Source organism: Eutrigla gurnardus (assembly GCF_963514095.1).
Source record: "Eutrigla gurnardus genome assembly, chromosome: 16".
NCBI lineage: Eukaryota > Metazoa > Chordata > Actinopteri > Perciformes > Triglidae > Eutrigla > Eutrigla gurnardus.
This window is the reverse complement of record NC_139927.1, coordinates 9,607,956-9,624,475: the sequence shown is the minus strand read 5'-3', so window position 1 is coordinate 9,624,475 and position 16,520 is coordinate 9,607,956. Positions and strand designations below refer to the sequence as shown.

General features: G+C 41.2%; 1 protein-coding gene across 1 annotated transcript; it reads left to right on the top strand.

The window, feature by feature from the left end:
* Positions 1 to 1,335: 1,335 nt before the first annotated feature.
* Positions 1,336 to 7,524, top strand: stx11b.1 (syntaxin 11b, tandem duplicate 1). The gene is made up of 5 exons (XM_084030478.1): positions 1,336 to 1,546; positions 2,406 to 3,412; positions 3,795 to 3,797; positions 4,508 to 4,584; positions 6,310 to 7,524. Exons 2-5 carry the CDS (start codon positions 2,517 to 2,519, stop codon positions 7,215 to 7,217), a joined length of 1,884 nt encoding a protein of 627 aa, XP_083886604.1. The 5' UTR covers positions 1,336 to 1,546; positions 2,406 to 2,516; the 3' UTR covers positions 7,218 to 7,524.
* The last annotated feature ends 8,996 nt before the right edge of the window (positions 7,525 to 16,520 follow it).

Here is a 16,520-nt window from a genome sequence, read left to right as displayed (position 1 = left end):
ATGTGACGCTGTATGGTGATACAAATACAAACTGACTTTGGGGATGTCACCTTCTTAATAGATCCGCAAATATTTCAATATAAATTAACCTATAGTCCGTATTTGTCTTCCTCGTCCAAACGTTAGTGCTACACACTGGAAATCCCCGCGGTACTATGAAAGCAGCTGCTCTGGAAGAAGGACAGTAAAACAAACTCGTGTTTATGAGCACGCGCATGCTGTATTTACAAAGAAAAGGGGGAGGTTCGTTTTAGGGCCTTAAATGAACTCCCTTCTTTCCATCCAGCCTAAACTTTAGGCTAAATAGGTTAATAAACTTACGTCCAATAAGGGCCATGTGCACAGTGAAAAAGATACACAGCCTATTATGGAGACATTAAACAACACCAAATTAAATTATATCAGCTCAAAAGATCACCACTAGATAGGCTGGTATGCATTTTTTTTCGAAACACTGCTGTAACGTCCTGAAAACCACCAACCGCCATTAAAGTTACTGGTCAAATCCAAACATGTCCAGAAGTTCCAGGTAGGAAAGCTTGCTGAGTGTAGCAGTGCGTGAGCCTAAAGGGATACCTTTTTAGGTGTGTGTGTGTTTTCTGTAAAGAGTTGAAAAAAAAAAAAAAAAAAAACTAAAAGTAAGAAAACAATAGAATGAATTTGACAAGGGAACTTCTGATAATGTACGATCAATTTAAGAAATTACTGCAACACATATATACAATAAAACAATGAATAAAACCAAAGTGTGGATTTGAATGCAATAAAGTTGTATGCAACTGCTGTTTACACAAAGGTCTGTAACAGGCATGCGAATGTATGTCCAAACACCAAATAAGGCAAAACAAACAATGCATTCCCTGTTAGAATTAAACAATTGCTACATGTTTATTTATATGAAAAGAAAAGAAAAAGTAGGTGGTACAGGTATTCATTATACCCAATTTCCTGCACCAATCCAAATGGCCGAATGAATTTGAAAAGGTGCCTCTCTGCCATCCATTTTACTTCTAGCGCCGTCTGCTGTAACCCTCCAGTATCGCAGCTGGTCATGTTCCATACCTCATAGTTCAAGACCGCGTCACAGGCAGCCTTTATTCAACAGGTCAACCCATGCTTGTCAGTATCACTGCAATCAAAACTCACATGACACACAATGACAGCTGTTGCATTAAAAAAAAATCTTCATTATAATAATGAGCCTTTTGCGGGTTCCGATTGACACTCACTCGTTGGACACAACAGCTGATCACGCCTCGTCCCATCCAATCGACGCTCCAGAGATGCAGCGTCACCGCGGAGGCCAAACCGACCGGGCTTCATTCCTGAAGTCACATCAGTGCAGTCGCATGGCGTGGCGCAATCCACCACCCTGACACAAACCATAGTTCAATTCCAGTTTGGCTCCGAAGAGAGCTGCAATTACGGCTATGGGGCCTGTTGTTCCTGCCCACAGCCCGGAGGCGACTTCCTAACTCTAGGATGGTGTTGTGGCACCGCGGCCACCTTACATTAAAGAGCAACGTTTGATATCCGAGGACGACAGGTAAGGAGCTTTTTCTTTGGACTTGTGAGCCTGCATGCAACCGAGAAAACCTTATTCCACAGCCGATACTGGAAATGATTCAACTACATACCAAGTGTGTGCTGTTGTCTCATTTTCATCAAACGTGTCTAGACAAAGGGCTATATACAAAAACAACTGGCTAGATATATTTAAAAAACACTTATGTTTTCTTAAAATATATGTACATACAATTTACCATTAATTCCATTAATTAACCTTATAAAACATATAAAAAACATATATATATCATGTGAATAATTTCCATAAAATTATTGTTAGGTGTATTGAATATTGTTATGTACTAATTTCCAACCTGATGAGCAGGAACACTTGAGTCAAAATGAATAGCATACATTTTAATATTATACATATTATATTTCAACTTGTGGATGGCCTGTTCTTATCAGACATATATTAATTGTAGCTCTCACACGTCATATAAGAAATGTTTATTTAAAGTATTGCTCAAACTCCTGTACAGTATCTACTGGAGTCTCATGCTCCAGTTAGATTAGTCAAAATAGTTGCCTGCATAAAGACACAAGACAGCTCAGTTAAAAGAACTAGTTTGGTGAGGAGCAACACCTCTGATGAATCTTCAGGGAACCTGTTAGGCCGGTGCTGGGCGGGTGATAGCTGAAGGAAGAAGGAAAAAGGCTTACAAACAGGTATGCCAGCTTCAATGAGACACTGGGTGTGTTTAAACTAGCAAGCATTTTTCTGTTTGTGTCTTCAATGTGTCCCTTTCTTACATCTGGCTCTATCAAGCCATCCATCTACAAGTTCAATTCATGTGATGTGAATCTAAAAATGTCTTTTTGTCGTTTGCCCCTTTCAGGTCGGCCATCTTTACAGTCGTCTTTACCAATGTGTGTTAGCAGAGGCGAGATAACCAGACAGAGAAAATCATCTTGAAACCTGTAGTCTTCTTTTGTTCTCCGGCCCAACCATGAGGGACAGACTGAGCAACCTGCAGGAAATGTCCAGCGTCCACGTGGAGCAGATGGAGTATGCCGACTCCACCGTCTCCGAGACCTTAAGCAACGTGGACCTGGAGGAGGAGCTGTCCCATGAGGCCGTTGTGTTTGACAACAGCCCCGCTTTGGAGGGGGTTTTCTCCCAGTCGCAGGATATCCACAGAGATATCCAGCTCATCCGCCTGGAGATCAAAAGGCTTCGTGAGCAGAATTCGCGGATGGGCATGCGTGTCACCACCATGAGCACTATCAAAAAGGACTCCAACGCTATTGGTGCTGATATAAAGGCTCGGGCTGAGGATGTGCTGGCACGCCTGAAGGAAATGGACGGCACGGCCCACAAGCTAGAAGAACAACACGGCTCCAATTCTGCCATCACACGCATCGCCAGAACCCAGTACGCTTGCCTCAGCAACGGTTTCCGCGACGCCATGTTTGACTATAATGAGGCTGAGATGAGTCACAGAGAGAACTGTAAAGCCCAGATACAGAGGCAAATGGAAATAGTGGGACGCGAGGTGACGGGAGAGGAGGTGGAGGAGATGATTGAGACAGGTCAGTGGAACATCTTTAGTGACAACATCATGGCTGAGGGTAAAACGGCTCGATCAGCTCTGTCCCAGATTGAGAAACGTCACCAGGAGTTGCTGGACCTGGAGACCCGCATCAATGGCATCCATGAGATTTTCCTGGACATCGCCATGCTGGTGGAGGAGCAGGGCCCCATGCTGACCAGCATCCAAACCAACGTTCAGAAAACCGACGAAGGCATACAGGAGGCCCTCGTCAAACTCGGCAGGGCCAAACGTCATGACAGGAACAATCCCTTTAAAAAGATGTTTTGCAGCTGTTTCCCATGTGTCGACTAGCGACGGCACAGCACGCAGACAGGCAGAGGGACGGCAAAATATGCAATGTGACAGACAAGGAGAAGAAGTGGGAAGTCTAAAGGACATTAAATGTCTGTTTTATTAGTACCACATTCATAGTGCCTTTAATGCAGTTGCATAATAATATTTTTTCCAGGAAGTAAAATAAAAGTTTCATACGGTTCAAACTATTGTGTCGGTCTAGATTGAGAGACAAGGGTCAAGTCTTTTTAAAACTATATTTAAGTGATCTATTGGTGTCTAATGTTTGTGTGGGAGGTTTGAGATGGGTATGTCAAATCAGAATAAATTCCCCATGAGGTGTGACGCAGACCTGAAACAAATAGCATAACAGCTGATTGTCCACATGCGAAATAACAGTCTGTCAAACATTTTCATAAAATTGCAGAAAAGTTATTTTATAAGCAAGATACATGTTTGTGGTGGGTAAGCTGCCTTCTTGATGTAGTAAACTCAAAATTAAATTATATTATAAGCACATTTAATCAAATAGTTGACCTAAATTATTTTCTAGTGTCTGATGAAGCAATTCAGGTCAACTCCTTTTGTCTTCATGTCAATGCACTGCTAAATGGATGTCCTAGATGTATGGCTAAAAAGATATTGTACAGCATAGTTGTTCTTGATCAGATTGTAAATATTTTCTGCATTATTATATATAAATTATATTATTGCTTTGGTTGAAACTATTCTGTGCTGATCACATTGCTCCCATTATTTTCTGATATTTAGCATCTCTTTTGAGGATACCAGAAACTGATGTGATGTGCCCATATCTGTTTATTTTCACTGCTATTTTATGACTATAATACCTTTCTTCTGTGGTGTCTTGCATGTTACATAAATTGATACATTAAAATTTATGTGAGTCTGGCGTAATTCTTGTTTGATGATGAAGTTTACATATATAAAAAGACCTGTTGAGATGTAATGATTAATGTACTATTTGGTGTATATTAACGCATTTCCTTTTATTCAAGTTTTCAAACACTCAGATACACAAGGAGCGCTGCTAAACATGCCCAATCACAGGTATGACACAATTGATATGTGCAATCCCTGGTATGTCTCAGGTTCTTCATCCAGGACCTGGACCTTCTGAATTATCCAGGGTCCTCCCACCATAATGGCACACCAGACACATACAAACGTATGGTAGGCTGTGCTGCATTAGTCCAGTGTGCTTTCGATTTTTTTTAAACGGACAGTGCCTATTTTGGATATACCGGCGTAGAGATGTCTGCCTTCACTCCAGTATAATGGAACTATATGACACTCTGCTTGTGCTCCTCAAAGCACCAACAAATGATTTGAAAACATCAACAGCAATGCCTCTTTCCAGAAATCTGGACTTTCTTTACAACCATAGTCATAGTCAACCTTTAAGTCAAAATTCTCAGATTCACTCACTGTAATTTTCTCATGAACACTTGACCTGGATGCATCATTTGATAGAAACATTCTCTTACTTAATTCTCTTACCAGCTCCCTTCCATATTTCATAAATATAATATAATAAAACTTTCTAAAAATAATGACAAAAACTTTCTCAAAATATCCACTTATCTCAAAATAATGAGACATTTTCTCAAAATAATGAGAAACTTTCTAAAGATAATGAGAAACCTCAAATTACTGAAGAACAATGACATACTACACTAACTCCAATACTAGATACTAAGTCAATATACTTATATACAGTATATATATTTAGATTAGTCAATCATTTGAGGAGTTTCTTATTTTGGAAAGTGTCTCTTTATTTTGTAATATTAAGTCATTATTTTTGAAATACTAAGTTTCTCTTTTTTTCTGACAGTGGCGGAAATGGACTTCCTTACTGAAGTGACCAAAAACAGAAAAATGCATCTTCCTTCAAGGAAGTATTTGGTGTGTCATAGTGGGAAGGCCCATGTCAGTCAGCTGGGAAGGGGCGGCCGTCACAGGCATGCTGAACACAAAGCAGTCAGACAACTTTCTTCATCAGAGAAAAAAAGATGTTTCCTAAGTTCCTTGGACCAAATAAGTCAGCGTGAGACACTTTGAAGGGATTTACCAGCTTTCTGATTTTGTGGGAGTCAGTCACAAGAGGTAAGACACTTTGAGTTGATAGTTGAATGATATTTAATGAATTTTCTTTGGTAATATGTGTAGCAGAGGCACCTGGAGATAAGTGGATAATTGGACTTAATCAGTGCTGAAAGTTAGAGCTGATTCAATGGCCATCCAAAAGACGCCACTTAATTGTGTGATCCTACATAGTAACAGCATTTTAAAATGTCATTTTTGTGGAACAAGGAAATGGATTTTCTGTGTACAGCCTGAGACTGCATGCAATACAAAGGCAGAGATTTAGGCAAGCACCACAATTTTGAAAGTTTTGTGCATCGTGTGAACGACAAAATGAATGTACTGAAGAACTACTTCAACATATAGCGTGCAACACTATCTCCTGCCTTAACCCCACTTTCAAAGGACATTTTTACAATAAGATAGTGTCTTCCTTGTTCCTGGTTTAAAAAAATCTCTGAGCTGTGATTGTCATTGTTGTTCACAACTGAAAGAAACCTGACTGCCGACAAACTGACTAGTCATTCTTGCAGTAGTTATATAATTCTGATTGTTGGCTTTGAAAGGGTGGTGAAGGTTCTCAAATGAACTATAAACCTGTACATTCTGTCATCAAGTTACTGAATGTATTTCTTTTTTTTATCTTTATGTGGAACACTGTATTTCAACACTCATGAGGAAGATTATACTAATAATTAGAGTGTCTACATCCCAACATGTAGAATGCATGTGATACTTAATTTGCATTTTAAATTTAATCTATTATCCACGATGAACAACCTCTTGTTTTGCACTTGTCTCTCAGGCAGAATGCGGGACATGCTGGAGAGACTGCAGACCATTAGTGAGGAGCAGGAGGACTATGACCAGGAGTATTATGGACCCGAGTATGACGAAGGCAAGGTGACTCTGTCTCAACAGGCAGTGCTGTTTGAGAACTCCACCAATATCGACAACATCCTGAGGGAGGCCAACTCCTTACGCAAGGAGATTTCCTTGCTCCACTTAGAAGTAGAGCGTCTGAGGATAAATAACGAACGCTTTGGCACCTCTGTGCGCCGTCTCACCTTACTCAAAAAGGACTCTGACTCCATCGCCAGGGGGATCCAGCAACATGGGGGGGCTCTGTATGTCCGCCTCCAGGCCCTGGGTGAGGAGAGCAGCCAGCTAGAGGAAAAAGAAGGTCCCAACACTGCTGTAAGTCGCATTGCCCGAACTCAGTACAACACACTGAGCCGTTCCTTCCAAGAAGCCATGAGTGACTACAATGAGGCAGAGGAGATGCAGAGGGATACATGTCGGAAAAGGATCCAGAGGCAAGCCTCCATACTGGGGTCTGAAATCACAGATAACCAGTTGGATGTGATGGTGGACAAGGGTGGCGAGGGGTGGGCTGAGCTGTCCCAGAGCATGCAGAGCCAAGGCGCACGCTCGTCCCGCTGGGCGATGTGTGAGATCAAAGGCAGACACAAGGAGCTGGTGGAGCTGGAGGGCAGGCTGAAGGCGGTCCATGAACTCTTCCTAGACATGGCCGTGTTGGTGGAGGAGCAGGGATCCACTCTTAATAATATCGAGGCTAATGTATGTGGCACTCAGGAGTATACAGAGAAAATCAATGTTCACATCAGCAAGGCCCTACAGTACAAGAGGAAGAATCCTCTTAGGCAATGCTGCCCCTGTCTACCCTGCTGGAGACACAACCAAACTTTTTAGGGCTTATTTTGACTTTATGCAATTTTATGGATGATTTGAAAATTGAATAAACATTTATCTGTGTAAAAATGATGGACAGCTGAAAATAAATGTGTTTGATTCAGAGTAAACGTTTACAAGCACCTTTGTCAGCACACTGTATTTCTTTCTTTGTATGTGTGATGTAGAGTTACCAGCTATCTGAAATGTGATCTACAGTTAAGCAATTCTAGCTATTTGGATCACAGAATTAATCCAATTGTGGGCGGGTGTGCATGAGTGAAATTAACTGTTTGCTGACACGCAAAATAAATGCTGTCGTAGTAAATTTAAGTCCGTTTGTTGTCCTTGGCAGAACATCGATGGCGTAAGTTGGGCTATGGGGATAAAATGTAGAGGAATGGGAGTCCTGACAGTGATGGGTAGCATTAAGGATAGAAGGAGTTTGCACTTGCAAACACACATTAAATAAACACTGATGTGATGGAGGGAAAAGAGAGTTGTAGCTTATAGCTGCCAATAAGATGTCAGTGTGGTCATAAAGGAAGTCAAATTATGTCTGCAAATAGTTTGTTGAGTTTAGTGGTGAGTAAGTCCAGTATAGTTTACAGTCTATTTTATTTATTTATTTTTGTTACTGAAAAATAACCAACCAATAAACATGCATTAGTATAGTTAACCTGTTTGGGACAGAAATTAGCCAGTGGACTCCTCTTTACACTATTGTATCCTCCTTTTTGTGCCATCCGTCATTCCTGGCCCCAGGTTTATTGTCTATAAACTGTTCCAGACAGACAGTTGATTAAAAACAATGATTCCACCAAGGACACACAGTAGGCCTATCTGCTGAAATAATAATATTAATAATAATAATACATTTTATTTGTATTGCACTTTACATTTCAGCAATCTCAAAGTGCTTCAAAGCAGGTAAAACAATAATAAAAAAAAAGAATGCAATTTGTTTTTAGGTTTTGTTTAAATCGTCTGTAGACTGTGGGGCCCTCAAGCACTTAAAAAGACATTTGATTGAGTGAAATGTCAGGGTTCTTTTTCTATTTCTGCATTTTGCACGCCATCACATTTTTTGGGGGAAACAGAATTACATGAAAATCAAATTCTGATTTTACAACTATGATCCCACCTAACTTTCCCCGTTTGTTTTACAGCTGTACAGACTGACAGCAATTTTGAAAGTTTTGTGCATCGTGTGAACGACAAAATGAATGTACTGAAGAACTACTTCAACATATAGCGTGCAACACCATCTCCTGCCTTAACCCCACTTTCAAAGGACATTTTTACATTAAGATAGTGTCTTCCTTGTTCCTGGTTTAAAAAAATCTCTGAGCTGTGATTGTCATTGTTCACAACAGAAAGAAACCTGACTGCCGACAAACTGACTACTGACATCCACACTAAGCTACCATCTGGTCCTACTCTCAGCTGGTGTGGCTCCTTCAGCTTTCATAGACCGGTAACGTTAGCAGTGAGGGGGCACTGATACTATTAACGTGATTATATAAAATGACGTCATCGAGAGAACACCCTACAGTCAGTGCTAGCCCGGCTACATAAGGTTAGCTAGCGTTGTTGACATACCTTCATAACGGCAGAAATATGAACACCTTGAACGTATTTGCTCTGTGGTGTTTGAGTACACATCCCGCCTGTGGCAGAATAGTTCGTGGAGCACACAAGCCAAAATTACGCTATAACCTGGCTCCCCTTTATTAGTATTACGTTAGTTGTGACGGAAGCTACCACTATAAAAGTCAGCCGACAGCGGCTAGCTGCTAACGCTGTGCTAGCAACACAGTTCATGACGAGGCGCTGTTTATATGGGGGGGGAAGTAAGAGCTGTGTGGCTTGCTAACCCCGTTGTCTTTTTATACAGATGAAACGCAAAACCCACACAAAAAAAAAAGAAAAAAGAGGATCTGTCGTGAGGATGTATATGGTTTTTCATTATAAAATGTGGCGAAGGGCTGTGTATACACCAGGATGGCCGAGTGGTTAAGGCGTTGGACTTAAGATCCAATGGACATATGTCCGCGTGGGTTCGAACCCCACTCCTGGTATATCTTTTAGTGTTTTTTCTGTCGGCACCACGATATGCACTGTAGAATGGGAAACGTCTCCGACAAAACCGAATCGCGAGTGGACGTTAAACTTGCACCAAAGGCGCCACATTGCAGACTCAAGTCATAATTGCAGATAAGACAAAAAATAAATAGTAAATTAGCTATTATAAGAAGTGGTGACGGTACAAAGTGAAAACATATGAAAAAGACATTGTTGTTATATTGTATTATTCATTCTCTGTTGGGATTACAATCTTATCTCCACTTTCATATTGTTAAAACGACATTTTTGTCTTAACTTGATTTGTCAAGATAAGAAGGTTGAACAAATTGTGCAATAATTCTGAATAATCTGAGTATACAAGAGCCTACCCACTACCTTCTAGGGCTGTGTTCAAAAAATCGATCCGCGATCCGATATCGATTCACGCTCAAAAAGCACGATATCGATCCAAAAATGTCTGGATCGATCTTTTCCAGGTGACTAAAGGCACTATTTTCTTTGACGCGAAAGGCGCACTATAAAAAGCGAGTGCCGGCTAAACGAAACCGAAACTTAAGCTAGCGAGATGGCTGAAGCTAGCGAGATGGCTGAAGCGGCACCACTAAAATCACCTTCTGGAATGGTGACTCCGCTGACTCCGCTCCCGTGAAGCGGCGAAGTGTTTCCTCTGCGTCGGTCAAGTGCGCCATCATTCATGCGGCGGCGGTGTTGACGCGCGGAGCCGGACTGAGCGGCTGCGCTCTGCCAGTCCGGGTCTAGGGACCGTCCACCAAAACTTGAATTCAAGAATTCTCTCTCTCTCTCTCTCTCTCTCTCTCTCTCTCTCTCTCTCTCTCTCTCTCTCTCTCTCTCTCTCTCTCTCTCTCTCTCAACCTGTATGGCATTTCACAAGTCTCTGGTTGTCAAAGACTGGGTACAGGGGTTCTTGTAGTTTTCTAATATAGAGGGCCACTTAATTTTTATTTATTTATATTTTATTTGGTCATTGTTGTTTAGTTCTGGTCATTGTTTTAATTCTGCCATGGATATGTTACTTAAATTTCAAATAATACTTGGATTTTTGTCTAAAATAAATACTTGATTCTTGACTCTTCTCTCTCTGTGTCCCTCTTACACGTACACAGATACAATCACAAACACATGGAGCTGTTTTGTCTGTGGGACAGTATTTATTTGCATTATGTCTGTAAATAGATCGATATCGAATCGAATCGGATCGAATCGTGGATCGAATCGGATCGTGACCTTATGAATCGGAATCGGATCGATCCAGGAAATTCGGATCGATTCCCAGCCCTAATAAATACCTGTGGCTTTACGCGGTATTTGTTTAGTAAAGTGCTCCAGGTAAATGTGGTCTATCTTTTAGGAGTAGTTGAACCTTTGTGGCAGAAGAGGGCACCCTAAGCCCTACTTGTCGTCTCTTGGCCGGAGTCCAACACTGGCTCGTTTTAAGGCCTACACATTCTAACCCCTATAATTTCACAGCAAGGGCGATGCCTTGGGCTCATGGATACACAGTCATCTGCATCTGCCACAGAAAAAGCTTTGCAGATGGAAATAGCTGTAACTCTTCTTAAGTAGTATTTAAAAGTTTGTTGCACTGGTTCCATGAAGTGTGGATGGAAAGTAAGCTTTCTCAACCTGTTGAAATTATATTTATGTAAATGAATGTTGACATGTATTACATAGGAGAGAAATTATGGTAGGTATGTGCTTGAGGTAGTTGCCTACTGGGGTATACTTCAGAATCATAATCAGCTTAATTTGGCCTATACATGAAATATTACATTTCTCACATTGCACTTAGCAGAAATAGAAGTAAAAGCTATTATGTAGGGGGGGGGGGATATAATGTGTGTATACAAGTCAAGTTGTTAGAAAGTTGTTATTTTACTTATTTCAACATGTCAATGAATCAAAGGTGGGCATTTCCACCTGCTCCTTTTCTCCCTGTAAATACGCTGTAACTTGATAGGTGTTCGAGGCCTAAGTGAGCACTAATTTGTGAACCTGAGCTTCTTCTTTGAGCTATGGGAGGAAGCATCAACAAAAGCACCCTGACAACCGAGAAGAGGGGAGGGAAGGATGAGGGCTTACAATGGATAATCAACGTTGCTGCACCACCAGCGCCTCAGAGACTCTTTCTAATGGATGTTAATCTATTATTCAATGCCCTCAGGTATTGGAGGTTGTTGCTTTTCAGGCCAACACATTATTCAGTATAATAAAATGTGATCTGAGATAAAGGGGTGGAGAGAGGGTTTAATGTAATGATCACTGACGTTGTTATTATTTTTTGGTCATTTATATAGTTATTTTCTACTATATGAATCTGTGTATAATCACATTTTAACTGCAGAGTGGGCTGTTCTTTTTTGTTTTTGTTTGCACTTCATGTATGAAAGGTGCTATATAAATAAAGAGCATTATTATTGAGTGGAATGTTTTGTTGAATACTGTTATTCTAATATAAGGAAAATCAAAAGGACTGGATTTACAGGAAGACTTTTTTTTTAAATGAAAATGTGCATTATAGCATTACCCTTTCACTTAAAGAAAATTGCATTCGCTAGACTTTAGATGAAATCAGAATACATGCAGATGAGTAAATTGAGATTTAGGTTCCTAGTTTCAGGTTTATACATGAAAACTTAGTTATGAATATTATATTCCATTTCCACCAATGCAGCTATTTAAATCATCGTTGTGGTGAATCAAATAATCTGTTTCAAATTACACAACTGCAATTTGACAAATGTATTGGATCAAATGACTTTGAGTAAATAGTCAATATAAGAAATTATTGGTGCCTTTAGGTGGAAAGGTTTTTGACGACCCTCGGTCATAAGCATTCCAGTTATTATTCCACAGTTAAAGTTTCTTGTAAAGTTTTACGCTTCCCAGTGGGAATCACTGGTCTCGTTGATGTTACGTCACGTGACGCACACCGCGCCATGTTTCCATCTCCGCGTCAGGAAAACTTTTACAGCCAGAGGGGAAAACTCAAGACCAGCGTGAAGCCAACTGGAGTGACCGCTGTGATTCCGTTCGAAATCTTCAAAATAAAACGGATTGCCGCAAGATTTCTGGAGAAGAACAGAACAGAGGGGGCAGTTTACGTTGTAAGCCTCAATAAAAACATGTCAGAAAATTATATATAAATTGTATTAAGAATTGCACTTAAAGAAATTGGACCCTTCTTGTTTAAAGTGAGTGGGAAACCATCTTCAGAGCATTTTATTTTGAAAAACCTGCAAGAGCGGTTCCGCCCAGTTTTGCTAACTCCGTCGAGTTTGACGTCGGTGTTAGCGGCAGCGAGAAAGAGTCAAGTAAGCAACAGGAACAAAGTTGTGGGACCCCGAGTCCACAGTACTGCGGCGTTCACCCGTGAAATGTAGTAACCATCGCTCCTTTTCCTAAGAGACGGCCCGCCGTGTGCCTTAAAGACTACGCTAGTTACGCTTTGCTTTGTGTTGCAACAAGGCGTCTCAGGAAGCTTTTTTTTTTGGCACATTGTGGAGAGACTGGATGCGTTTTGAGCACGGTCCCTTTTTTCAGTTAACGCTAGCTAACGCAGTTAGGAAGAAGAGTGCCCTCGTCCCGAGTAGGAAAAATGCCTTAAATCAAGCGGATTCACGTAATGTTACTTTTTAAAAGTTGTAGTCCGTTTGTCTATCCATACACTACACGCTCTGGGATTAGAGGGGAGCACGTCTCCTGACTCCTCGGTGACAGCGGAGGTGAGTGTGATTCGGACCTGTAACCCTAATCGTCAGTGTGCTAACGGAGTACTGTGGTTGGGGAGATAGAATCCCAGCGTCGCGGTGTAAAAGTAGCCGTTAAGAGTCACAGCGTGCAGATAAGGACGTCACCGCTCCCTGGTTATTCCGGAGTCGTGGGGTGAAATAGCTGTTTGTGTACACTGCAACCAGTTTGGAAGTTGCTTGGTGAAAAATCGGTAAACTCTTTACCTGAGAGATAAAACATTAACTACGACGAGGCCACTGCGGATTACAGTTTAAAAGTCCATTTTTAAGTGTTTTGCAGCTGTATTATTGTGTGTGTGTGTGTGGGTTGTTTTACACAGGAGTACACAGGAGTACTTTTAATGCGTTGGCCTCAAGACAAAGCAAAGACAATGTCTAGAAAGTACTGAATTACATGTGTGCTTGTTGTAGTTTACTATTTCAAAGATTTCAGATCAAACTGGCTGGTTTGTATCCCTTCAGTTGCTTTGCCTCGGTTGTCTAAACTACCCCTCTCACAGTGAGGAAGCGAGATTGTAAGGGCACCACCAGCAAGATAGATGGGACTGTTTTTCCTTCCCCTTTGAGTGTATAGTTGTTATTTTTGGGGGCTTGCATCATCCCTCAAGAACTGTAACTCACCAAGCACTGCTCGATAAAACTGCACATACACTCCTTTCATGGTAATGAGCAAGCTATTTTGGGAGTGGACATTGTAGAGTTTTTAATGAAAGCATACCCTGAATTAAAACAGACCACAAGTATTAACCCTACACTAGAAAGCAAGTTTTAAAAGCTGCAACAAGGTGCAAGAAAAAACGACCTCTGAACGTGCTGCACCAGCTGACTCATTCCTGAGGTCAAATTGAACATTTGGAAATTATGACAGATGGTCATAGTTTTGGAGCTACGGGAAGTTGAGCACACAATGCAGCGGCTTTTTTTTGTGTGAAACTGAAACGGTGGCATTTGCAAATATTAGCACATGACAAGACATTGCGATATTAAGGTCATATTTATTTAATCTCACAGAGGAAAATCTCCACACTGGCTCTCATACTTAAAACTCTTAAAACCCCTATAAATAATAGTCCAGGGTTAGCTGCTCTGGATGGAGGTTGCATGATGATAAACCGGTCTTAAATAAAGCAAGTAACTAGTGACTAAATCATCTCTGTAAAGTTGAATTTCGTATTTGCTGAAATCTTTTCCGTTATACAGTGGAAGTAGAAGTAGTGTGTGATGGTTTGTGGGGACCAATCAAAGCAAAACAAGCACACTAAACAAATGTCTATTGGTGGCTGACCAAAGACCATTCTTACCTCTACTTCATATTTTGTGGGGGTTTCAAACCTTGAGATTATTGGCTAATTTCTTTCCAGACCCTTTGCAAAAGTCTCCACTATTATTTCCCATTATTACAGCATCAGTTACTAACAGGATTAATATTATATAAATCAACGCCCAGATTGTCAGCAAAGGCCATGGTGTGAAACCAGTTTGTTTCTCCCCCAGCATTGGACGCCGAGGTGAAGTCTCAAACAGCTGTTGGTGTTTTGATGACCTCCCATGGTCCTTGTTAAGAGCCAGATCTTCCCGTAACCACGTTTGAATGTGTTGTGTGTGTGAAGCTGCAGTGCATGTGACACCTCCACTCTCCAGGCTTCCTGTGGAGATTATGTTCACTCCTTTAACTCACATTAAAGCAGGAAGGAGCTGACGTTTCATTTTATTACTTACAGGTGCAGAAAGAGGGCGTGTGTCAAGAGGCCTGCAACCGTATCACACAATTTCAACTGATACATCTGTGAATTTATTGGCTACCATGGCATCACACGGTGACATCGCAGAAGGTGGAGCCAACGAAGAGTTCAACGACATCATCAAGTGGAGATCTGGTATGTTTTTGAGATTGTCGTCTTCTATGTATAATGTTTGAAGCTCCATATAGGACGCACCCCTTGCTTTGAGTTTTGTAAGTATGTGTGCAGAACCAAATGCTGTCAGATCATTTGGAAGTCTTTACCAAAATGACTGGTTGTCTTATAACTACATTAAGAGAACATTTTGTTGCCCAAAGGGAACACTGACAGAGCCAAAAAAGTCCTGTTGTGCATGGTTAACCTCAGTTCCCATGGAGGCAAGGGAAGAGGGACAGAAGCAAAGCAACAGAGGCACGTTTGCTCGGAGACTGAGAAAGTCACTGGCAAGGTGACCAATGGCAGCGGCGATAAGGGAAGACAAGAATGCAGGGATGGGTTTAAAGAGCCGCACCCTGTGATCCCTTTCTCTTTGGATCATTCCATTTCAGAGGTTAATCTTTTGTAGACGCCGCCCTCGGAGAGTGCGACAGTCACACAAACAAGTTGTTGCTCTGGCAGGGAGATTGTTTCAGTTGAACTGAACCAAAAACGGAGGCAAAGAGGAAAGCAAGCACATATATGATTCTGTATTCATGTGTCAAATATAGTATCTTAGACCTACACTAAACAAAACTAGGTATTACACACTTCCATACAGTGATGGTTATCTTTTAATAAATGCTGAGTCTTGTATATAAACCGAAGTTATAGAACAAAACTTAAGTATGACAATACTATGTATGTAACTCATGTGACTTCCATTGGTTTGATAATTGGTCAGCTGTAATGCGCAGCTGGAACTCATCAAATAAGTGCTTATTTTGGCATCATATTGATGGCATGACATGTCCAGTCCCCCTGCCAACTCCCCATCGCTGTGAAATAGAAAACATAACAATAAGTGGGTAGATTTATCCATGCTGTCCAGTCCGTGTGCCAGCTTTCCACACCCGTCCAGCCTCAGAAGGCTGGCTGATTCCGTGCTAGCAGGAGTTTGTAATTTACAACCCTCGTGTCCAGACCACAATGCTTTTTCTCAAAAAGACTCGGGTCTCCCTAGCAACCCCAAAAGTAATGTTTGCCTTTATGGCGACGAGGGGAAAATGTAGCACGTAGCTTAGCTGCACAGGAAAACAATCCACAAAAAGTTGCGTGCCACATTTGTGTCAAGGCCTTTGCCCAGTTGTTTCTTATACCTCACTTTGTGGACAGACTTGTGGCAGTGTGTGTTAATTGGTGGCCTTTCAATGATATGGCTCATATGAGGTCTTCTATTTAATGATTCAGAGAGTATAGAGATAATATTGAGGCTGATTGATAAAATTGATCCTTAGCAAACTTAACAATCCCAGGTTTCCACAATTGAGATGGACTGTGAGAAAGAGAGATTTGTAGCATATGTGGGCTTTGATAGGTGATTGACAAGCAGGTGAGTGTGCGTGTGTTTTTATGTGGTGGCCAGGTGGAAGGATGTTTTCACAGCTGAGAAGAGCTTTGTGAGGAAAGCATTAGCCCACTTGTTTATCTATTGGTCATACCAGCCGTTAAGGGCCAGTTTGAATGGTTGAAGACTTTAAGAATCTGTTATTTCAGTTTCTTCAGCTGTGTTGTGTACCACCATATGT

Bases quoted from the DNA above. Each gene is read 5' to 3' on its own strand.
- stx11b.1 (XM_084030478.1), top strand. From the start codon at position 2,517: ATGAGGGACAGACTGAGCAACCTGCAGGAAATGTCCAGCGTCCACGTG. The intron at 4,585-6,309 runs GTATGGTAGGCT...CTTGTCTCTCAG, and splicing joins CACACCAGACACATACAAAC to GCAGAATGCGGGACATGCTG.